At 36.6% G+C, this 24,681-nt stretch overlaps 1 protein-coding gene across 4 annotated transcripts in view; it reads left to right on the top strand.

The window, feature by feature from the left end:
* The window catches only part of HYCC2 (hyccin PI4KA lipid kinase complex subunit 2), an 81,265-nt gene that overhangs the window by 11,623 nt on the left and 44,961 nt on the right, over positions 1 to 24,681 (top strand). For 3 of the 4 annotated variants that reach the window (XM_075430233.1, XM_075430229.1, XM_075430232.1), the window contains exons 3-6: positions 14,718 to 14,820; positions 16,998 to 17,076; positions 18,129 to 18,230; positions 23,866 to 24,045. In XM_075430233.1, coding sequence (XP_075286348.1) covers positions 17,026 to 17,076; positions 18,129 to 18,230; positions 23,866 to 24,045 — 333 coding nt within the window. In that variant the 5' untranslated portion in view covers positions 14,718 to 14,820; positions 16,998 to 17,025. Of the gene's footprint in view, positions 1 to 8,548; positions 8,604 to 14,717; positions 14,821 to 16,997; positions 17,077 to 18,128; positions 18,231 to 23,865; positions 24,046 to 24,681 lie in introns of all 4 variants that reach the window. The other variant, XM_075430230.1, reaches the window with a different exon arrangement.

A 24,681-nucleotide genomic window follows, 5' to 3' on the forward strand; every position in this document is an offset into this window, starting at 1 on the left:
TGAACTGAATTTGCTGCATTACCAATATAATTAATAGAAAAAGTGTAAGATCATAAACATTACCTAGATGGGCAGTGTGACTTACCCATAAAAGAATAAGGAAACTACTTATGTGTAATATAGTTCATGTGGATGTATTTTTATTTAAAGTAAATGTAACATGTAGAATTTGCTGAAGAAGATTAACGTTGCAAAAAGCAGTAGTGTAACTCTTTGACATGTTTGCATATAAGGCCATCTCTGGTCTTTTCCGAAGCTAAATTTACTCAGGAGACTGGAGGGAAGGAAAAACACTGTTATACCAACTGCTTTTGAAGTTAGTTCTCAGCAGGAAAACTATTTAGTATTACAAACAAAACCCCAGAATTTCTTTGTGTATGGGGTAAGGTTATGTAAAAATGGCTGGTTTAGAACATTGAGTCCTTGGTGAGAATTTCTGCTGTTATTTTGAGTGCCAGAAAATATGTTTGAAAACCCTAGAAGACTGTAAAATTGACCATGTATAAATAAATTCCATTCCTCCCTTTACACCAAACAAACTGGAGGAAGGGTACCCATGAAGCTAGCTGCATGGATTTTTCAATGCTGTCTGTTAAATCTGTAGTGTTTCATAACCTTGAAAGACTTCTGCTTTCTGAATCTACATTAGGCGAGTATTCGACAAAAAACTTCAAATTTTGTTCAGACTATGAGTAGAAAATATGCATGAAAATTGCATTATGAATTTAATGTCTTGCTCTTGTTTCCATAGTGTCTGATGGGGGGAATAGGGCTGTGCATTTCAGGTGAAGTCAACAAGGCTGTACCTGTGGAAGGCTGCTACTTTGTTGTCTTTTTCTTTTTTTTTAAATTTTTTTTATACTGATCTGTAGCTTAGATAAACTATAAGCATTGTGGAAGGTCTTGCCTAATAGGGTGCGTAAAAGGTCTTGTTGATTTAAGTTATTTGTGCTGGGTTTACATTTCCTTCCTAAAGAGATTGTATGCAAAGTTTTGTCCCAGAAAAAGAGAATTTAAATTTAAGATTAAAAAAACCCAAAACACCAAAAACCACCCCCCCCCAAGAAACACCCTCACATATGTTAGTAACTTAGCGCTCCTCACTATTTTAAAAATATATTAGGAGTTAACCACTTCACACTAAAATATTAACTAGTCCTTCCTTATGACTGGTCAGTCTCTGTTCTGTTCCTGTTTTAATATTGGTTTAACGGTAGAAGAATAACTACTGTGTAAACAATATGCATTGTGTTTGACTATTCAACAGTGAAGATTAATAATTAAACTCATACCAAGACAAAAGAGGAAACTAGTGTAGTTGTTGAACTAGTTTACATTTACTAATATTTTAATTCTCATACAGTTATTTCACAGAGAAATAGCATATGCTTCCATGTGATAGGCCGCAGAATGACAGTTACAGTGAGCTGAGTTTCAGAATTTCATGAGGACTTCTAATAAGGTGATTAAAAAGGGTTACATTACAGAGGCATTGTTTCTTTGCCTGCTTGCGGTGAAGGAGAGAGTCCATCAGAGGCTGTGTAATTTCTTGCTCTGAAGGAATCCTAGTGACCTTAGTAGGGTTGGTCATGAGCGTGATTTTGTATAGCACAGTCACCTTAATCAATTGGGTCAACTATGTGGATAGTTGATGTTAAGGTAGCCCATAAGAGATTGTGTTGTTCAGAATGAAGATGGTCAGGAACATGTGTTACTACTTAATGTGTGGAAATCATAACTTGTACGGTCTGTCTCATCTCAATATGAAATAACAGTGGTTTTCCTCTCATTTTGTGAGATTGTTCTTTGCAGTTCTTGAAACCCCTTTCTAACTTTCAGAAAACAAGTGTGAGATTGAAAATGCTTGACACTGGAAATAATGCTGTAATGCATGGCATGGAAGAAGACAAATTGTTTCCTGTAAGTTAACAATTGTAAGTAGTAGAGGCAGCTACGGTCTGAGCAGTCCTGACTCTGAAAGTTGAAGCAGATCTTATGTTTCTGGATTCTTGTTGCTACTCCACTTTACCTGTGAAGAGCAAGCAGCCTCTGTGTGTGCTTTAAGTCGTCTTCATATTTTCTGTGCTGAACTGGACTGCCTTGTATATTCTGTTAGGTCAAGCAGAAGAGATCTGTGCTGTTCTGAAGTTGTGTTGTCTTGATGGGTAGCGGTGAGATCAATGATGTTCATGTAACTATGTTTGTTGTTCAGTTTGCTTTTTAAAGTCTGGGAACTTGTATTGGAAAAGTAAGACCAGAATATCAATCAGAATTCATTTTATCCTTGAAAACCATATGTCTTAAGTGTGAATGATGCATGAGTCACATGTATGAAATTTATGGCATCGTGCAATAAAGGAATATATCCTAATGCTCCTGGACCTTTAACTGCCATTTTGAAAGTTTATGTTGCAACTTTGTATTGTTATTGTATCATTTTAAAAAATCAGTTATGATATAATTTTAGCTATAATTGAAGTAAATTTAAAATAAATTTGAACGTTCCACTTATTGAAGAGTTTGTGGATGTGTAATTAAGTGTATGGATGGGGAGAGAATCTGTCACCTCAGCTTCATTTACTTACACTCTACTTCCTGGAGCTGAAGACCTTACCATCTGGAAGTCAGAGACGTTAGAGTGAGGGATTTCATTACTTTCAGCAGAGAGTCCTCTAGGTTGGAACTCTTTGGGAATATTTAGGGTAGAAGAAAGGAGGTTAGGTAAATTAATTAATGAATATGTAACCTAAATTCCAGTTCACGTGAATTACAGTTGGTAGCAGATACTACAGCGAGAAATGTGTGTTGATAATTTATTGGTCTGGAATTGATAGAGGCCTTAATTTTTTATGGCTGTTTCCATATTATAACAGACATTTATTTCTATCAAATGGGGATGTTACAACTCAAAAATGGGAAGCTGCTTAGAATCACAGTTTATATGTCTAGAACTGTGTCTGCATGCATTTTTTTCTTTCATAGGCAAGATAGTGATCTTTCTTAGTGTAACATTTGCAGTCCTATTCCAAAGTGTGTGTTGAGGGTTTTTTGGTGTTGTGGTTTTTTGGTGTTGTGGTTTTTTGTTGATTTTTTGTTTGCTTGTTTTTGCTCCCACAGAAATTCTGTTTCAAGATTTCTTCTAGCTTGTGCCTGTTCATTTTTAGTACTTAGCACTGAATGTCCCTTACCTGTGGTTTTGCGTGTGTTGGTTTGCTGTTAGGTTTTTTTTGTTTCTTCTTTTGGCTCCATTTTTACTACACGTTTTCTGTCTTTAGTTACGTCTTTCTAGATTTAATTTACTTCATGAACCAAAACTGTGAATGAAGAAGGTGTTTGGGAGAGATAGGGTTACACGGAAAGTAATTTGCATGGAAATGTTTTCCTGAGTAAAGAAATTAATGAGTTGTAGACAAACTAGCATAGGAAGAGTAATTGCATATGAACTGATGGAAAGGAAGGACGAGCCTGTATTGTTTAGCGTAGGATCGGTGATCACACAGGATCCTGACTAGAGAATGTCTTAGGTTTAGTGTAGTATGACTACATAAAGTTGTTTCTAAGGAAACTGGTGCTGGGAGAATAAGGTAACATTTCTATGGCTAACCTACATGTGTGTATGTATATATATATATTTTTTTTTTTAAGTGCGTTGAGTCTTTATAACAGAAGAATTAGCATGTGTGTTGCTGTATTTAAGGCTGCAGGATAATTTCTTCATTCTGTTATTGTTTACCAATACAGTACTTTCTTCATATGTAGAAGATAAATTTCTCCTTCTGCACTCTCGACATCTTAACTCTTTTCTGCATGAACTTTCATTGCATGAACTCCTAATTTTATTTAGAAGTGTACAATTGTGTTTTGTTCATGTTCTTGACCCTGTGAGGCAAACAGGACTTAATTTTTTCTCTAGTGATCTGGCTTCCGTAGCTTTCTGCAGTTACTCTGTGCAATACAATGAAAACATCAGCTTTGAAATACTTGTTTAAACTCTGTTATAAAGTGTCTATGTTCAGTGTTGTATTTTCATTCACACTGCCCTAATTGTTTCTCTTCAGCAATTTTGTGTCTGCAAAGCACAGTTTTACTGTAGTAATTGTAGAAAGATAGACGTTTAGCAGCTGAGCTTTCTGGTGCTTGAAAAGGCGCAGAAGGTAATTTAAGGCTTAAAATGACTTAAAGGAGGCTTTCTGGAACAGATGGGCTGTGTCTTTACCTCTTTTTTGGCAGCAGCTGAAATTGATGCAACCTTTTTGATAAGAAAGGGAGCTCACCATGCAAGTGTGGTACCATAAAAATTTACAGTATTGTCAGTCATCTTTGACTTCACTGTGGTAAAGCTTTCCCCCATCATTTTCACATAACTTTCTTTGTTGCTGGTATCCAAGAAGAATGCTTTTTTAGCCTGGTTATTACTAGTGAATCAGAGTGGGCAGGGAAGAAATGTCGTATCCAAGTTGTTTTGCATGACTAAGGCTTGTCTAATAAGGCTGGCAATCTAAATCCCACATATAGAATACGTCAGCATTTATATTTTAAAGTTGGAATGTGTGTCTGCTTAAACTTGCAATTAAATTACCTAAGAACTGGAGCTGGAAGAGGGCTCTCTTTCTATTAAAGAGAATGCTTGAGCTGATGATTTAAATTAATAACTGTCCAGAGAATGTTTTGTTTCTTTCTGCCTTTGTCAGTTTTGTACCTTGTAGAAGTTTTTGTTTCTCTGTGCTGTGGAGCTGTGTGGCTGAGGTAGTTCTGGCAGAATGCTTGTACCTGTTTCTAACACCAAGATGCAGTTTTAGTTCTGATTTGTTGAGGACAACAGGGTTTTTTAAAATTATTTTTTATGTCCTTACCAAAACGTCAGCTTATGTAAGTGTTTATTATATATGATTGTGACAGAATAATATATTTATGTAGATGGATAGGATGGAATCACGATGGTATTTGTGATATGTTTATTGTAAGAAATATATAATACGTGCAGTTTTAAATAAGTACAAGAAGTAATCTACCGAAATGGAACATTCCCAAGGCTGGTCTTATTTTCTCTTGGGATCAGATTAGCCTAAGAGTCAATCCTTTTTTGCAGTGTGCAAATCAGACCATACCATGATTGTTTAATACAGTCTTAGCATGTAACTTGATAGAAGCTGGATGAAGATGTATACTGAACAATTAAGGAAGCAGATGCTCCTAGAAGTTTTTTGTGTCAGTTAAGTGCTAGCTTACACCATTAAGTTTTCTCCTTTACTCATCTTGTTCTACAAAAGAAGTAATTCTCTAAAACAGGTGTTAGATTTCTTATCTAGAATCTTTTTTTATTGCCTTCATGATATTTTATGACAATGAGTCCTACTCTTATAGTATGAGAAACAGTATACTGTTAGCAGTCTAACATTTCTACCTTGTTACATTTTAGTGTTTTATTTTATATTACTATTATTACACATAATTCCATGTGCTTCTAAGACAGGGAGTTCTTTTCTCTTTGAATTTATAAAATTATTCCCATATCCAGGGTAGAAGTTATTTTTCGTGATCTTTGTTGTTAACTGCCTCTTAACCACTTTTCTGCCTTATACATACCTCTTTTTAGGTTGCTTGAATCAAGTGTAGGCCAGTATTTCAAAGAAGATCATATTATCAATTTTGTATGCTCTACTTACATGTTTTCAGATTTACTTTGTACCACTTCTGTGTGGTCAAATGTCTTGATTTCTTTTCTGGCTGCTGATACACTCCTGAGCAGAAATTTTCATTATGTTATTGAATGCTTTACCCACTCTTTTTCCATTCAGTCTTTTAAACCTCTGCATTCAGGAATAACTCATCTTAACAAGTTCAAATTGTTTTTTTTTTTTCTTATCTGTGTTTTTCAGCATGTTGCCCAGTGTCCTTTCTCCAGAGTTCACCAGTCTTGTTAAAGTGTGTGTGTGGTGGGGAAGCATGTTTCCTATGTAGTTCTGACCACCTAATCTCATGTTGTCTTTTATCTATTCTGCTTCCTGGAGTATTCACTATATTAAACAAAGGTGCTCGTGTTACAGAGCTATGAACATTATGGATCAACGGAATTGAATGTAGATTTAGTTCAGAGTAAGGATGCATTCTTGATGCTTTCTATGCTACTTTTTTTACAGAAGTAGCATGGAAAAACCTTTCCTTAAATACACTTCTTCCGATGTCCAGTAAGGGATTACAGATATGAGAGGACTGTATATGTAGCTTGGAAGAACAAGCTATATTAATAATTGAGTTTTCTGTTCTTTTAGACCTACTGTCAGCTAGTAATGTTCTCTTGCATGAGTGGCACTGGAAAGAGACTGTGCACCTTGACACTTTGTTCTTTTTGTTGAGACAGTCCAGGTTATAATGGCAAAATATTCTTGCCATAGCCTTTGAGATAATATATATTTTTATTCATCATGCAGCTAGGACTCAATTATATTATCTACATCATGACATCTAGTGTATAATGGCCAAAAAAAAGGACTTATTTTTGAAGTGTTTCATTTACGTAACCTCCCCAACGTATTTTGAAGCAAGTATAAAATCCTGGCCTCTTTAAAACAATCAAACAAAAACCCCAAACAAAATACAAACCAACAACAAAAACCCCTCTGCATACTTGAATAGTCATATCTTCTTAAATGTCAACAGTTATTAATATCTAATTGGTAGCACTTTTTTTCTTTTTGATCCTCACTGTAACAGTTGGTATATCTGTATAGCAAATGTTGTTGGCTCTTATTATTTGGGTGATCATTTTGCTGTTAGAAATTGATCTTGGTTAGTGGTTGAAGTGCCGACTGGTAAACAATAGTTTATTTAGCCAGTATGTTTTTACTCTGAATGCAAGTGGAAAAACATGCTCTCTGATGAGAGAAGTTGATGAAACCCTTTTTGATGTCTGTTACTGTAGAAGTCAAAAATTCTTGGGCAGTTAGAGTTTTACGTTTCGTTGTTTCAATAGTATACTACTGTAATAAGTGTTATTTCAGACTTTCATGTTTTCAAAGACGGTAATACAGGGAATGGTGAATTATATGAAAGGTATCTTAAAAATGGGAATCTATTTCCAGGTAAGCAAATAAAAGGATTGTAATTTAAACATAATCTTATGATATTTCAGTCTGTTGGTAACTTCATTTTCAGTGTCTGTTGGTTTATACGTATTTTATAACTAGTCTAATCCTCCCCAAATGGTTATCATAGGTGTACCTGGAAAGTCAAAGTTGTGAAGTGCTATCTCATATATCCCAATGAAAGTTAAGTGCTTAAATGTCTATGCAGCTCATGTGTTAACATCAGGAGTTAACCCATGGTTTCATAGTTTTTTATTTGTGGGCATAGCATGAGCTAGGAGAGTCATTTTGCTTGGTAAAATTCTGTTTAGAGCTCAACTGTAATTGACAGATGTGCAATGCAAGACTGTGACTTCCTTTGAGAACAAAGTGTTGTAGCTTTAATATTAAGCATAAAGATACCAGGTCTAATGATTTAACAGCCCTATGTCTCTCATTCTACCACTTTATGCCAAATGACTAAGTTTCGGAGAAAACATTTTTATTATTAAGTGCCTTTTTTAGGAAGCTTTTCAGTAATTTATTTTTATGTTTGATTTTAACATTGATTGACTGTGTTCCCAACTATAACTTTTCTGTTCTATGCTGTAGTGTGAAGTTAAACTTGCTTGGTATTTAAAGAATCTTAACAATCAGTCCAGGTGTAAAAGTATTTCAGTATATTTAATTACTGCTGTTGTCGCAAAAAGTGCAAGTTTGTTCCCGGTGTACAATGACCAATCTCACACACAGAGACGAGATACTGATTTATTATGAAGTTGTACAAGGTTGGATATTGGATAAAACGAGCATACCTGATTCACAAATAACATCAATCTTTATTCAATTTCTTATCAAGAAGTTCCAGCCCATGGGGCAGTCCCATGCGCTGACTGGTTACATCATTTGCATAATACTTGGTCAGCATTTTCGTACTGTGCATGTTCAGTGAGGAGGAGTCTGGGGGTCTTTCTGTCAGGGGGTGCGATTACACTGCATTCCTGCCAGAACCAGCTGAAACCAGCCAAGCACTAACAAACATTCTTCTCAGGGTGTTCATATTTACAGTTCCCTGATTTAGAGGTAACACGAACTCTTCTTCTAACCAAAGAACAGTGAACTCCCATTATTCCAATTATACCAAGGCCTTTATACAGAACACCAGCTCTTTCAATTATTTTAGGGCCTCTGTGATAACATTACTGTTACTGATAACTGAATTTCTGCTTAGTTATTACAGTTCCTACATAAGAGCCTTTGAGCCACAGCAGAAAAGAAAAATCTAGTCCTTAAAGTAAACATGAGAAATCTATTCCCTGTATTTTGTTTGCTTTTGGAGAGATGTGAACACTCTGGAAATGAAATTCCATGCTCTTAGTTCAGGCCACTTCAACTTTGAATAAATATGCACAGGATTTAATGCAGTTATTTTGGAGACACACCGCCATGGTGCTTTTTTTTTTTTTTTTTTCTTCTCCCCAAAGGTACAGCAAACCAGGGAGTGAATGTGAGCACGAGGTGTGCTTTACAGATGGTCATGTGAGTATCCCGGAGTGCGATCTGTGTGTCAGGCAGAGACAGCCACGCAGTTCTTGTGCTTATTTTCCTCTCTAGCAAAAGCGGCAAAGTGCATCAGGAGCAGCCTGGCTGGTGCGGAGCAGGATGGGGCAGCACTCCCCACTCCAGCGGGGTGGCACAGCTGGGGAGGCACAGCCACAAGGCACTGCACTAAGGTGCTCACCCTGCTTCTGTTGAGTGTTCCTGTGTGGCGTCAGTGCAGAGTTAGTGTAATGTAAAATCCGTGGCCTGACTGTCTTGCCTGTTTGTACAAGCCCTTAAAAATGTTTTTAATATCCAGGCAGATAATTTCAAAGGGAGAGATGATTTGTCCTAAAACCGAACTAGTAGAGTAATCCTATCTGGAATAGGTGTGGGCTGCTGCTGTATTGATACAGCAGAGCTATATGTCTACATCATTCTTAAGCCACGTGAGCAAAGCAGGCTTTAACATCTGAAGAAGTCCTCCATGAAGGATGCAAATGTAGCATTGGAGAAATAAAATATGTATTTATATTTTTCTATAAATGTGTTGCAAGACTGACAAATAAATAAGGTACTTAAATGTACAGCCTGTCAAAAACATTATGAAAGCATTAGAACAACTAGCTGTATTTATATAAGCAACCACGCAAAGCTGCGTGTGGAATTTTCATTGAGTGAAAGTGGATAGATTGTACAGTAGAGGTGGCCCAAAAAGATCTACTGTGTAAAGCTCTCTTCTCCCCCATTCTCCTAACAAATACACAAAAAGTATTATACAGTGTCCTTTTCTTCAGGGATGAATAAGCACAAGATTCCTGTAGTAGATATTCTAATCCTTTGCATACTTTGGAGATTATCACATACAACCTTAACAAAAGTTTTTCTGCTCTTTCAAAGTAGAGCTGTTAAAGTCTTACTGTACCACATGTAAGAAAACACTGTGCACTGGATTTTGTTTCTGGCATTGTTCTTAAGGGCATAGCGTAAGCTCTGTGCTTCAGCAGTTGTTCTCAAGATGTCTGCTTTCCTAGGCAGCAGGTATGGCTTTGGTTCTGTAGCTGACTTACGCTGGAAGAAGTCCCTGAACCGTGCTTGCTTTGAAGGTCAATGCATGGCACAAACATTGGGAGAGACGTATGTAGGATACTGGAGGGGAAGGTAGACTTTTCCTTTTTCACGGTAGCTAACCACTAGATGGGCTAAACTGTACAAAAATTTTGATACCAACACAGGTTCATTCTTTAACTTTATGTGAGTTAACTTGTTTGACAAACATCTATATATGGACTTTTTCTAAGGTTCAGTAGATCTCTGTAAGAGGAGTTAATTTCTCAGGTAAGTTAGGTGTTACGCCATTATGATACTTGACATTTTTGACTTAACATAGTAGGAACATTTGGATCTCTATAACATTTGCAATAAGGCATTTGAATCATGTTTACGACTCTTGGTGCTTTTATAATTTCTTTAAATAAGCCAGGTTAAATCCTGACTCAGAAGAATTGTTAATTCTTCAGCTCATTAATTTCACTTATTTGTAGTATTCTTCTCTTACTCTAAATCACATTTTTACTGTCCTGATACATGTGTTGCATGACAGCCTTTTGTATTTTCTGCAAAAGTTAGCTTGCTTAGTGTTCACTTTGTGGTCTTGCTCTGAATTGTAGAGCTATAGGGCAAAGCTAAGCTGCTACTTAAAATACACAATAGTATATTTAAATAACTGCTACTTAAAATATACAATAGTATTTGATGCTCAGTATAGCTTTATCTAATACACGTTTGCTTTCCTGTTGGAGCTGTACTGTACTTTAATACATATTGCTATTCACTGAAGTGTAAAGAGAAGGAGGATTTGTGTTTTGCTATGGGTTTTCTTGTTGTTCATGGGGTTTTTGTTAGTTTGTTTCTAAGCATAATCTTAATTCTCCTTGCAAGGTTTCTCCAAGGAAATAATCAACTTCATACAGTCGATGTAATCTCTCAAGTTGATACAGTGCTCGAGGAGAGCAGCTTCTTGCCTCCAGTCTGTAACCGGATCTTCCAAGCTGAAGTAGTCATTTGAGGGAGGGGGGAATTTTTGGCCGTGAGTTACAGCTGGTGTTTGCCTCTGATTTAAGGACAGTTATTTACTATTTTCTATGTGTGAAACAGTTTGAACCCTCACACCCAATTTGTAATGCTGTATAAATTATTATTTTCTTACTTATCACAGAATGTTAGGGGTTGGAAGGGAACTCTGGGGATCATCTAGTCCAACTCCCCTGCTAAAGCAGGTTCACCTAGAGCAGGCTGCACAAGACTGTCCGGGCAGGTTTTGAATATCTCTGGGAAGGAGACTCCACAACCTCTCTGGGCATCCAGTTCCAGTGCTTCATCACCTTCAGAGTAAATAAGTTCTTCCTCATGTTCAGATGGAACTTCCTGTGCTTCAGTTTGTGCCCGTTGCCCCTTGTCCTGTCACTGGGCACCGCTGAAAAGAGTCTGGCCCCGTCTTCTTGACACCTACCCTTAAGAAATTTATAAGCATTTAAAAGATCCCCTCTCAGCCTTCTCTTCTTCAGGCTAAACAAGCCAAGCTCCCTCAGCCTTTCCGCATAGGAGAGATGCTCCAGTCCCCTCATCATCCTCGTAGCCCTCCAGTGGACTCTCTCCAATAGTTCCTCGTCTTTCTTGAACTGAGGAGCCCAGAACTGGACGCGGTACTCCAGATGGGGCCTCACTAGGGCAGAGTAGAGGGGAAGGAGAACCTCCCTCGACCTGCTGACCACACTCTTCTTAATTCACCCCAGGAGACCATTGGCCTTCTTGGCAACAAGGGCACACTGCTGGCTCATGGTCAACTTGTCATCCACCAGGACACCCAGGTCCCTCTCTGCAGAGGGCTGCAGAGCAGGTCAGCCGCTGGCATGTACTGATGCATGGGGTTATTCCTCCCCCAGTGCCGGACCCTGCACTTGCCCTTGTTGAACTTCATCAGGTTCCTCTGCGCCCAACTCTGTAACCTGTCCAGGTCTCGCTGAATGGCAGCACAGCCTACTGGTGTATCCACCACTCCTCCCAGTTTTGTGTCATCAGCAAACTTGCTGAGGGTACACTCTAACTCTTCATCCAGGTCATTGATGAAGAAGTTGAACAAGACTGGGCCAAGTGCTGACCCCTGGGGGACACCACTAGTTACAGGCCTCCAACTAGACTCAGCGCTGCTGATGACAACCCTCTGAGCTCTGCCATTCAGCCAGTTCTCAGTCCACGTCACTGACCACTCATCCAGCCCACGCTTCCTGAGCTTCCCTATGAGGATGTTGTGAGAGACAGTGTCAGAAGCCTTGCTGAAGTCGAGGTAGACAACATCCACTGCTCTCCCCTCATCTACCCAGCTGGTCATGCTGTCATAGAAGGCATTCATATTGGTCAAGCATGATTTCCCCTTGGTGAATCCATGCTGACTACTCCTGACAACCTTCTTTTCCTCCACTTGCTTACAGATGACATCCGGAATGAGCTGTTCCATCACCTTTCCAGGGATGGAGGTGAGGCTGACCGGCCTGTAGTTTCCTGGGTCCTCCTTCTTGCCCTTTTTGAAGACTGGAGTGACACTGGCTTTCTTCCAGTCCTCGGGCACTTTGCCTGTTCTCCAGGACCTTTCAAACATGATGGAGAGTGGCTCAGCAATGACATCTGCCAGCTCCCTCAGCACTTGTTGGTGCATCTCATCAGGGCCCATGGATTTGTGGGTGCCCAGTTTGCTTAAATGATCTCTCACCTGATCCTCCTCAATCAAGGGAAGGTTTTCCTTTCTCCAGGCTTTCTCTCTTACCTCCAGGGGCTGGGATCCCTGAGGGCCAGCCTCAGCAGTAAAGACTGAGGCAAAGAAGGCATTCAGTAACTTGGCCTTCTCTGTATCCTCTGTCACCAGTGCACCCATCTTGTTCAGTAACGGCCCCACATTCTCCCTAGTCTTCTGGTTGCTACTGATGTACTTGAAGAAGCCCTTCTTGTTGTCTTTGACATCCCTTGCCAGATTTAAATCCATATGGGCCTTAGCCCTCCTTGTTGCTTCCCTGTATGCTCTGACAACATTCCTGTATTCCTCCCAAGTGGCCTGTCCCTCTTTCCACATTCCTTAGATCTTTCTCTTCCGTCTGAATTCTGCTAGAAGCTCATTGCTCATCCATGCAGGTCTCCTGCCTCCTTTGCTTGGTTTCTTACTCATGATGATGCGCTGATCCTGAGCATGGAGGAAGTGATGCTTAAATAGCGACCAGCTCTCTTGGACCCCGCTCAACCTTCACATCCTCAACCAGTCCATCTCTATTTGTCAGCATAAGGTCCAACACCTCTTCTCGTTTGCTCCTCCACCACCTCCATCAAAAAGTTATCATCAGTGGTCTTGCAGGAACTTCTTGGAGTGTGTGTGCCTGGCTGTGTGGTCTTCCCAGCAGATGTCAGGGTGGAATCTCCTACTTAAATTTAGTTCTAGAATACCTGCAGAGTTGGCTTGTGAGCAAACTGACAAGTGAATGAAAAAATTTGAACTGTTACAGCCTTATTCTCCAAACAGGTCTGTGCACATCTGCTCGTGTTTAGTCCTTTTGTGAGGAAAAATGTGCAGAAACAGAAATTCCTTTGTCTGATTTGCTGGTATATAACTGTGGTTCTTGCTTTGGGGCTAAAATAATTTGAGTTCTTATCCAGGAACAAATGATGTCTAACTTAATGCAGCTCTGGAAGGGCCTGCCTGGTGAACTTCCAAGATCTGTGTCTTTGGCTTTGACACTAAGGATAGCAGGTTAGGTACAACTGAACCTCTAGATAGCAAGTGTAATAATGTCGAAGTAGTTGGGACCCCATGACATTTCTAGAGAGTAGTGTATGTCAGATATCATGTCTGGATGTAAAGGTTGTTTCTAGCATGTTGTAAAACTATGGAAGCTTTTAGGGGTCCTGAATCAACTCTCGCAGTCCTGATACTCTGTCTTGAAGATGCGTGCCTGATAATTACAAGAAATAACTGATAATAAGTTAATTGCATACATATATTTGTCTTTCAGGTCTCCTGTGCATGTTTAAAAATCTGCACATAATCAGCCACAATGTGCCTATAGGGTAGAAATTTGTTTATTTTTTTTAAACCCCTCATAAATATTGTCAGGGAAGGAAGAAGTAGATTTGAATTTCATTCATTCAGAAGTGTATTATTTAACATTTCTGCAAGGAATTGCATTTTTTTAAAAAACAGTTAATTTTAGAAAATGCATAGAGGACCTTTGTTTGCCTATACCATCTTGTGATAAAAGCTTTCACTTGCAGAGTAGCCTGAAAAGGATGGCACCTCCTATTAGCCTAGCCTGTCTCTAATTAACATGGAGGAGGAGGAAAAAAAGAGGACCTTTTAGTAATTCAGTAATTTGGAAAAGTAATTAACTGAATAAGCAGTATGGAATGGAATACACCCATTGTTCATATAGTTCAATTTCCTATTAGAGGTCTCCAGATACTGAAATAGTCTTAATTTAGGTAGAGCGGGCTTATTTGTGTGGTGTGTGAAGGGTGAACTTTAGCGTAGCACATGGTTTTTGCAATGATATTGAGATTTTGGCTCTGTTTGGAATGTGTGTTAAGAACAACGATAGTAAGAGTCTTTAATATATTCCCTATAAGAGGTGTGTATTCTTCCAAGTTGGTGTATTGATTCAGCTCACATTTTATAAGAGTAACTTTTTTCTTTCATCTTGCTTCTTTCTGGAACTGTTCATCGTAAGATACAGTGCTTCAGTTTTCCTTGCTAGTGTGCTTGTAGTACTGTGCACCACTAATATGCAAGACTTTACACATAGGTGACAAAGCCTTCTTTCTGGGTAAAGGCTATTCATCCCTTCTTCCTCTTGCTAAAACGCCAAGCCTTTTTTTTTTCTTTCTTAATGACAAATTGCTTTGTTACAGCAGGACCCAGATATGTTTCAGTAGATTTGATAAACTTCAATTCGTAAGGTCAAAAAATATATACATTACTATTTGATTTACTTTAATATATTTTTTAATAATTATATGTTTTTATATTTTTATTTACTTATTTTGTGATCATCAGAGTTTCTTTTCACCTTTTAGAAAACGGGACAGTACTTGAAGTCTTGACAAATGCATCCCAGGTTGAAAAACTGCTGCATTCCTCTTCCTCTTCCTCCTTTAGAAAATTGACTTCTTTAAAGAGGTAAAGTTGAATGTTGCACTTTTCTGTAGAAAATGTTTTCTTCCCAGGCAAAGTGAACTTAAATCTCAGCTAGTGAACTTAAATCTCAGCTTCTTCTGTAGCATGTCCTGTGGTGTTTTAAATTAACTTATATCCATGTCTCATTCTGGTGACTGATACTTGTTTCCCTGTCAATTGAAAAGAATGTCTTTGGAAACGTTTACTTTCAGAGATCTGTTTAGTTGTATTGTGTGATCTTTTAGAATTATTTGTCAGCGCTTCTGCTGAAGTCAGTCACTCAAGTGTTACTTGAATTTAAATTAATCTAATGTTATTTCTAAATCTGATATCTTATAGGATATTGAAACATGCTTTAGAAATCTGAGGCGGTTCCTTACCCACAGGAGTTTGTATTCTCTGAATGACTTGCTGCCAAGGGCTGTGCAAAATGCTGTATGTAGCCTTGTTCGTACAAAGTTCCTAACATGGAACATACAGCTTTCCAACAGAATTTTTATATCTTATTTCACTTCATTTTCTGTTTAACAAATACTGCTCTGTTCTTAAATACAGATGTTCTTTCAGAAATCAGAACAACTACGTTCTGAGACCAGAATAGGTGATTCCAGTCATGTAGTCTGGCTATTAAAAGGCCATTTATCATAGGACTTCCATGATGTAACTTGTATGTCACACCCATAATTTTTGGTTGAACCTAAATAATTTTCAAAACACATCTGAAAGAAAATTGTAAAAAGTAAATAACTTCATATTTACCTGCCTTTTGCAAATTTTACAAAAAATTCTGCAAGCAACTGTAGCACTTAATATATTCTTGACATTACTTGTCTGAATTTGATGAGCATAAGTGTTTATGGGATTAAAGATGATTGTATCTGTCTTCATATTGTTATCATCTGTTTGTGGAAGTGTTTATCTGTTTTTCCTCATCCAAGGACGTTAAAAGAACTTCAGAAAAAGTTGACTGTATTGAAGGAAAAAAATATTAAATTAAAAAAAAAAAAAGGCTTTGAAGCTGATAGGTATTAGTAATTATTTAGGAAAAATGTGGTAAAGATATATGACAATATGGAACAGCTTTGTGGAATATATAGCAATATCAACTTCGTTTTTAAAGAAAAAAAAAAAAGTGACCAAAGTGTCCCTTCACAGATTATTCGGTTTCTTGTTTCTGTTCAGGAAGCTGTTAACCTGCAGGTCCTGTCAAAAATAAACTTTAGATGAAACCTTAACTAAGAATCACTGGCTTCAAACAGCTCTTGTGTTTTACTGTCTCCTCAATTTATCCATTTTCAGGTCACTATTCTTAGGTTTTAGTCTGTAGTATTAGACTACAGCTTAGTTTCACTTCATTGGATTCAAATTTTCTGGGACCTTAATGACTTCCAGGTATTGCCAACCTGTACTGAGATCACCCAGAAAGACAAAATGACCCTTGTTGCTGAGACCTATTTAAACATGAGGCAAAGGGGGTCTAATGATGCCTTGTGTTTTAAACATTCTTGCTATTGCCCTGAGAATTATATTTATGAGAATTTGAAAGATGTTAGAATATGACTGTTGTGTATAAAATGGAAAATAATCACAATAGTTGTCCTTGTAAGTTTTCTTTTTTTTTTTTTTTTTTTTTTGTTTCTGAGAATTCCAACATACTATTACAGGAGCTAAATCTTGTCATTTGAATGAGAAGCCTCAAAATCCTTTAAGAACAAGGTTTAAGGAGTAAAATTCTGCCGTTAGGATTTCTAATAAGTGGTTTTATGAAACTGCTTTACTTTGAGCTGTATCTATAACTGTCATTACAATGTCTCATATGATTTATTCCATGATGCTCTTTACTTTGTTCCATTCATCTTTTCTTTTTACTGTGTTTGGTAAGGAAGCAAGAATGGGATGATGTGTTCATCTTAAATAATGTACATTTTAACCTGAAGCACTGAGTCCTCCTTTTTCCTTCTCCTCCATTAACATGTAGTACTTTTGACTTAAAGTCTGAAGAAAACAGTTTAATCATTGTTAGAAGATGGGACCAGTTGTCCAAAATGCAACTTTTCCTATTGTTTGGTATTATATCATTCTGTTGGAAATATGTTAAAAGCTTTTCATTGGGGTAGGATTTTGCAAAACAGTGTTTTGCTGCCAGGATTCTAATTTCTTTTTTCCTTTCTCTTCTAAAGGCAAGAGAGAAGCAAAAGAAGTAAGAAAATGCTGGGATCAGAACGAGGTGTCGTGGAAGAATGGCTGTCAGAATTCAAGGTTAGCTGAGAAGATGAATGATAGCTTTACCATTTGCTTTATGCCACAGAACTTTGTTTTTTTTATTAATATCCAATAATTAACATTTAAAATACTTATTACTTGCTCTTTCAACTTCTTATAATAAAGCATGCAAAAGTCTGTGTAAATTATTCAGCTGGTACATAATGTACAATGTGTAGTTCTAATAGTAGTTTATTTTTATTGTAGAGCAGAACACTGCTATAGCAATGTTGGTTTTTTAAAGCATAGATTTCTGTGTGATCATGCTAATAGAATTTAACTGACAGCCGGGTAACACTGCTCAAATTTCTAAGTGAGCAACATTTTTATTTTTAAAAAATTATTAGAAATGTTTGGAGTATAAAGAAATATTAAAGAAAAACATTTGGCTGTTTTTTCCTATGGTCTGCATAAAATTAATTGTTTTGTGATGAAGAATCTGAAGTATTTTTAAGCTATTTTGCATGTTGATAATTATGCTTAGTGAAATACAGGATAATGCATAAACAAGAAAACTGTATTTCATGACTGATATGAAATTAATCTGTTATTTAAATTAAGAATTAGTAATTCCTCACATTATTTATGATACACAATAAGTCATGATGTAATGTTGTTTGAAACTTGTTGAGGAGCCAAGGATGCAAAATCCACAGATGTGGTGGCTTGGTGATACTCGAGGCTGTCCGTGCTCATTCTAGGTTATTCACACCTCTTAAATAATTTGAGGTGATTTGATAAAGACTTTGAAAACTGCCCGTTAAATACAGAATATCAAGAAAGAAAGTCTTCCTATCAAGCAAGAGCAAATGATTTTATGAAAGATAAATCTGAAACTTCTTTTGGATTTAAACCTGAAAGTTGATATGTGCCCCCAAATGCTATTGGAGAAGAACTTGTACTGAATGAACTAGGTTACAAGCCTCAAAATTTACTGAACTTCAGGAATTTTTCTTGATGTTGGGACAAGACTGAATCCATTTGTGGAGGTCTTTAATACTTGTAAGCATTGATTTATCAGGGTAACACTTTTTCTTTTTTTCTTTTAGGCATTACCTGAAACACAAATTTCCAGCTATGCAGCTACATTGCACCGAAAAAAACCACTGGTACCAGCTCTTTATAAGGTCATTCAAGACCCAAATAATGAGGTAGAAGACTTTAAAAAATATTTTTGTTAACATTCATATATATTCCACCTCTACAACTAAAACTAGAGTAACTGAGAAGTGGAAATGGAGAGTAAGATTCTTCAATTCATTTCTCTAATATAGTCTAACGTGGGTGTCATTTCTCTTTTTGCTCTCTTGCTTTTTGACAGTTACTTGAATGCCTTTCTGGTAAGACACAACCTCATCTGCTCCCAGAAATACAGTTTATGCTGTCTGCTATATTTTACTTGACACAGCTGACTGTTACACATGATTTGGCGTGAGGTTGTTTGTTTTTTTACGATCTTTCAGTCGTAACAAAGTAGGCCTTACAGTGAAACTCAGTAAGACCAATGCGCTTCTCACCTAGAGGCTTATTAGTGGAAGGTGGAATCAATTTATTAAATCCTATTAAAATAACCAGATCTTCTTTTGCTTATAGTAGTACCATGTTTGTGTAATTTGGTTTCCGCTGATGTAAACAAGAGGAGAGCCAGGGCCCCAAAATATAAATATACACAATGAAAACTTCGCTTATGCTTGTAGGTAATTCATTTTGCAAATGATGTTAAACCAAGCTTTCTGTTCCATTGGCTTCTGCTATGAGCATTTCTGGGAAAGTGTGTGAAATATGACTTCTGAATAAATTGTGTAAGCATACCATTCTCTGCTGTCTAGACTACTTTAGATAAAATGCTTCAAAATATTTGATTTATCATATGTGATCTCTTCTGTATTGATAAATTAAATGGGAAGTGTACCCAGCAAGGAAGTTCTTTATTTTCCTGAGCACAGCTCAACTGCTTTTGTAAGCTGAATGCTTGATTGAGCTTAAAGGAGATTGCATAATACTCATGCAATGGAAAAAAAAAATGCTTCATAGCTGTCAACTTAATTTCAGTGTTACAAATAACTTGCGTAGTGACCTTTTTTCTTTGTACTGAAGCTACCGTTATTCTCCCTCCAACCTGAAGCCACCTTTGCTTTGTTGTCTTCTAGTGTATATGTATTTGTGTGTGTGTATACTTCCAAAAACATACAAGCTTTCCTTTGCTTTGAGAATAAGCATTTGATTTATTTTTTTTTAATGATGCAAAGAACGAGATTTGCAAAAAGAGATCTTCTTAAGGGCATGACAGTAATCTTATGTTACTGCACACTGATGCTTGTCGCATATTACTCTCTGGAGCTGCTGTTGCTGTTTGGGCCTGATTCTGATATCAGGTATAAGATAAGCAACCCCAGACTCAAAGATGACTAACTTCAGGTTCTGCTGATTAAGACAGCATGTATTTCCTTGTTGCACTTTGTGCAAACTTATTTGTGTTTGAGGAGTATAACTGTAGTAAATTCATTACTTTGCATAATTCTGTGGTAATACTTGGGTCTAAGTGACAATTTTAAAAAATATCCTTTATAGGGTATCGTTTGTTAGAAGAATAACTGATTGCTTATGAAGATAAAGCTTAAGCAGTAGACTATCATAAAAACATACTTGCTGGAATATTAAACTTGGTGGACAAGTCATTTTTTTAGCACAACTTTGTTGACTAAGTTGACTTATTTTTAAAACTTCCTGAAAGGACCAAACTGATTAGGGCAAACATGAATTTTTCTAGAAACATATAATTCTATCTTCATAAGACCAGGATGATTAATTTAACATGGAACCTGCATGTTTAGGAACCAAAACAAACAACCCAGGTGTTTTTATATATATATATATATATATATATATTTTTTTTTTTTTTTTTTTTTAAGGGTTGTCTACCAATTTGAGAGCTATCAAATGAAAGGCAAGCATGCTTTCAAGTTAAATACAATTGTTACTGTTTATATCTAGGAAATTCCATGATTTTTTTTAATATGGAGAAGATAATGACCAGAACAGAAAGTTACATAATGAGAGTGATCTTCCTCATCAACAGCTTATTTAACTGAATAATATATTGATTTTTGCGTAAATTTGAATTCTGAAGTAAAGTGCTTTTGAAGTACTGTCTTTTTAATTTTATAATTTTTGGAGTTGGTTTGTGGTTGTAGACATAAGTGCTCTATGGATTTTAAGTTAATGCAGTACTGAAATTTGAACACTGAATATTCATGTGGGCCTGTGTGGGTTTAACTTGGAAAGCTCAGCCTTGAAACAAAATAATCACCTTTGCAATGACAAACATTTCCCAGACCCAGTACTCTTCAAATAATAACTAATTTGACCCATTATATTATGGTTAAAATGAGCACGCTATTTTCTGCTGTGGTTGAATTCTTCAATAAGGCAAGCATTTCCAGTCTTTGTTTGCTGTTTATGGTAAGAGGAAAGCTCTTTTAATGTAGGCTTTTAGTCTGTCAGAAAAAAAAATAGAGTTCTAAGAGAATTTTTACTTTGGATTTTTTGGCTGACTGCTGTGCTGCTAAATTCCCTTTGACTCTGGACTGAAAAAATCTTTGGAATTAAAGTGCGTGGCAGTTCATATGTACACCTACTACTTGTGACAAAAGATTCATTTCCTCTGTTTATCCAGTGTCTTCTCAATATTTAAATTCAGAGAATTAATTGGAAGAGGTGGGTTCTCTGAAAAGCCAGAAAACTAAGATGCAAAGAAAATATTTGTTCTTTCTTACACTGTCAAGTTTTGTATTTCCAGGAGGCAGATGATCGTACTATGCTTTGATAGGAAAAACTTGGGTGTTCGTGCCTTTTAAAAAGTTTGTGTTATAGCATCTTTGTGATGGCAGCTTTTTCTTGTAGACTGAGAACTGTAAACACACCAAAAACGTGATAGTAGTTGCTGCAAACAACGTTCAGGTTTTTCACCTACATAATTTGCAGTTATTAAACCTTTTGCAAAAGTAGTATGACAACTACTAGAAATTAGGAGTGTTTACACCCTTGCAGCACCAGTGACTGGATATTGCTTGTATCATTCTAGGGAGCATGCTTTCACTTAAAAGACTAATTTTATAGAATTTTGCATTTGAAAGGAAGTGGAATAAACTCAGTAACTGCTCTGGTTGAGTTTCATCTAACTTTAGTCAATTATTCTTTTCCACTGTTTTTAATGGGACATGGATTAGAGTGGCTCATTTCAAACAGGAAACAGCTTCAGGCTGCTGTCATCTCTCATCTAATGGAAGTACTATTTATAGCAATGCTGCTGTATCTGGTTTCTGATAATATTTATTTAGCTTTTCTTGCACCTGTTATCTCATTGCAGATATATTTGTATTTATGGTTTCCGGAGATCTCTTATTTTCCTTCTTTATGCTAGCTTCTTGCTCATATTTTCAAGAAAACCTATAAATTTATTGTGATCTCTGAATTATTTATTAATTACTTTTTTTAGTACATTTCAGATGTTCAAATGGGCCTTTCATAAAACAAGGATACAGTTCTGTCTCTGAGGATTTGAACATTTACTGTAACAGATGGTTTTAATAATTAGTGTCACTTTTAGATAGGTGTTTCTACTAAATATTAATTAAGAAAGGATATACTCATGCATCTTTCAAGCAAAAAGTGCTATACATGTATGAAATACTGGAATAAATATACTAGATAATATATGCTCAAATTGATAGAGAAAGCCCTAGCATTGTTTTATTGAAATAATTGCAGTAGAAGCTTTATGGTCTTCTAATTTCAATTAGATCTCAAAACAAAAATGAAGTGGTGAGGTATTTTACATATATGGCTTGTAAAAATCTGTGTGCTCCAAATTACTGGTCTTCTCAGTTCGTATCAACATTATCAGTGTCAGCTTTCTTCCCTCCCTCTCTTGTGGAGTCTGTCTTTACTTCTGCTGTAGAATCAGGTTTTTAGCTTGGAGTAACTAGGCTGTCAATCAGAAGCCTTGTTACACAAGGTACTTATACCAGAGCCTTTTATAAGAAGAGATTTGTATGATAGCGAAATTTTATGTAGCTGTCATGTTATGGCTTATGTAATCAGTGGTTTAGAAATGGTATGTTTCATTGACCAGAATACTGTGTGTTAGAAATGAAACTGTATTTACCCTTTCTTGGGTGATACTCTCTTAAGGCAGCTGTCTTGATAGAAAATTCTGTCAAACTCATGTTTTGTGTTTGCAATATACTAGAGTAAAATATCAAAGTATAAATATGTATATGGGAAGTTGTACAGTCATACAGATTTATGGCATTGCACACTTACCAAACATTCAAACTAATACCTGGTAGAGATGTCTGTCCCTCTGCTAATAGCAAGGGACCTCTTCAAAGTGTTTTAAGAGTATGCATGGTTCACAACAAATCACAGTAGTGTATCTTCATACAGCATAGCAAAAGAGTGACAGTGAATTCTAGAGGAAATTCTGGGTACTAAGATTTTTATGAATAGACAAATTAATGAAAGAAGAATGCGTCAAAGTCTATGAAACATATTGCTAATGCTCTGAAAGTCCTAAGCTGTGTATGCCTGGGAGTGAAAGTGTGTACTGAAAGAGGAGTCGTATATGCCTTATCTGATCTTCTGCTCTGCACTGGGTGTTTCCTATTTCTGCCTTTTTGTCTCACCAGTACAGCTGCTGTTGTGTTGGTCAAATGTAGGGTTTTTATTGCTCTAAAAAATATGTATAATTTAATGCTTAATACTATCATGTATGTATGTGAGAGCTGCATAAGGCATGTATGGTTAGAAAGAAGACTTTTTTGAGATTCTGTCCTCTATTTTCTGACTCTGTAACTCTTCTACATGAATATAGATGCTTTAGGTTACATGGATGCCTCTGTCTTTTTAGATATTGAATGAGTATTTTCCTTACAACAGATCGTCCTATTACTTATAGTGTAATACTAGATACTGGTCACAGACTTTACTAAAATTCCTCTTGGAAATTTTTTTTTGTAGTTTTTGACTTTGATATTAAAAACATGATTAGTCATGGGAAAGGGTGAGACAGTTTGACGTGGTTCTTTTTCTTTTTTTTCCTGTTCATTAGTAATTCTGTGGATGCATCATAACTTTTGGTTTGGCATTGTATACTCTTAAAATGGCAGGGTTTTTCTTGTGCTTATATCACACTGACTTGATAAGGACTTTTTTTTGATTCTTGTATTGAAACCTGAAGGGCAACTAAAGATGGAAAAATCAGTTTGCATTATAATGAACAAATGCACACTTGTTGGGTTTAAGGCTAAAAAGCCCTAGGTAAGAAATTAATTTGTATTTGTGTCAATAGACTTGTCATTAACAGCTGTCACTAGCAGCTAGTCTTTAACCTTTGTATTTTTATAAACCTTACAACTGCACCATTAAAGTTTTATGGTGCACATAGTTCAAGCCACGTGTCTGCCACATGCCTAAATTGGTACTTATATACAAAATAAATCTCATACTGACAGCCCTAGAGAATAATGTTCTCAAAGCACAAGGTGGTAGTGTAATAAGGCCACATTTGCCAATACTGCATAGCAGTGCTGCTCAGGTCTGTCCTTACAGATGTCCTTAAAAGGAATGCATATATCATTTTGATTCATTCACTTACTTGCCATCAAAGAGTGTAATCTTTACTGGCTGTGGTGGCTATATGATGTAGCTCCTATATTTGCTATTTCATTCTCTCTTATTAGAGAAGCCTGACAGTAATTCATTAGCCTTTTTGCCTTTCCACAGCTCCTGGAGCCTGTTTGCCACCAGCTCTTTGAACTTTATCGTAGTTCTGAAGTTCGGCTCAAGAGATTCACACTGCAATTTTTGCCAGAGCTGATCTGGGTGTATCTGCATCTTACTGCCAGCAGGGATAGGCAGAGTAATGGTTGCATTGAAGCACTGCTGCTTGGCATTTACAACTTGGTAAGTGAGATAAGTGGGAATGGCTGAGAAAAGCTTTGATCTGAGGTTTTGCATCACTGACCACTAGGAATAAAATAAAGTTTTGGAACAACATATTTAAAATTATAATACGCTTACATGAAAGCATATTTAATCTCAGGAAAAGCGTAATGTAATGAAGGTTTAGTACAAACGTGTTTGCAAAAACATTTTTTTATAGTACTCTTTTTGGGATAAACATTTTAACGAAAAAAGATAATCTCATGGGCTTTCTTGAACTGTAATATGCTTGTGTTTGTAAGGAAATTAAGTAGCCCTCCTTAATGTTGAAAAATACAACTTTCTATGGAGATGAATTTCAGGCCAATATGCCTTGTCACTCTTCATGTATCATTTCCTTCTGCCCCCCTGCTTACTCTGAGTATGTCTTTTTAAGGGTAATGTGAAGGTGAAACCATTCTGTGTGCTAGCACTTAGACACACACATGTGTACATTTGAGGCAGATAGTTGTCTTGAGTGGAACCACAGTTAAGAATACTTAACTGTGGTTAAATATATATATTCTATGTATCTGTGGTTAAGTGTACATACATATAATAATATATTAATAGTAAAAGTGACTGCAGAGGATTAAGTTTGGCTTTTGGATGTAAAAG

Source organism: Opisthocomus hoazin, chromosome 9 (genome assembly GCF_030867145.1).
Source record: "Opisthocomus hoazin isolate bOpiHoa1 chromosome 9, bOpiHoa1.hap1, whole genome shotgun sequence".
Taxonomy (NCBI): domain Eukaryota; kingdom Metazoa; phylum Chordata; class Aves; order Opisthocomiformes; family Opisthocomidae; genus Opisthocomus; species Opisthocomus hoazin.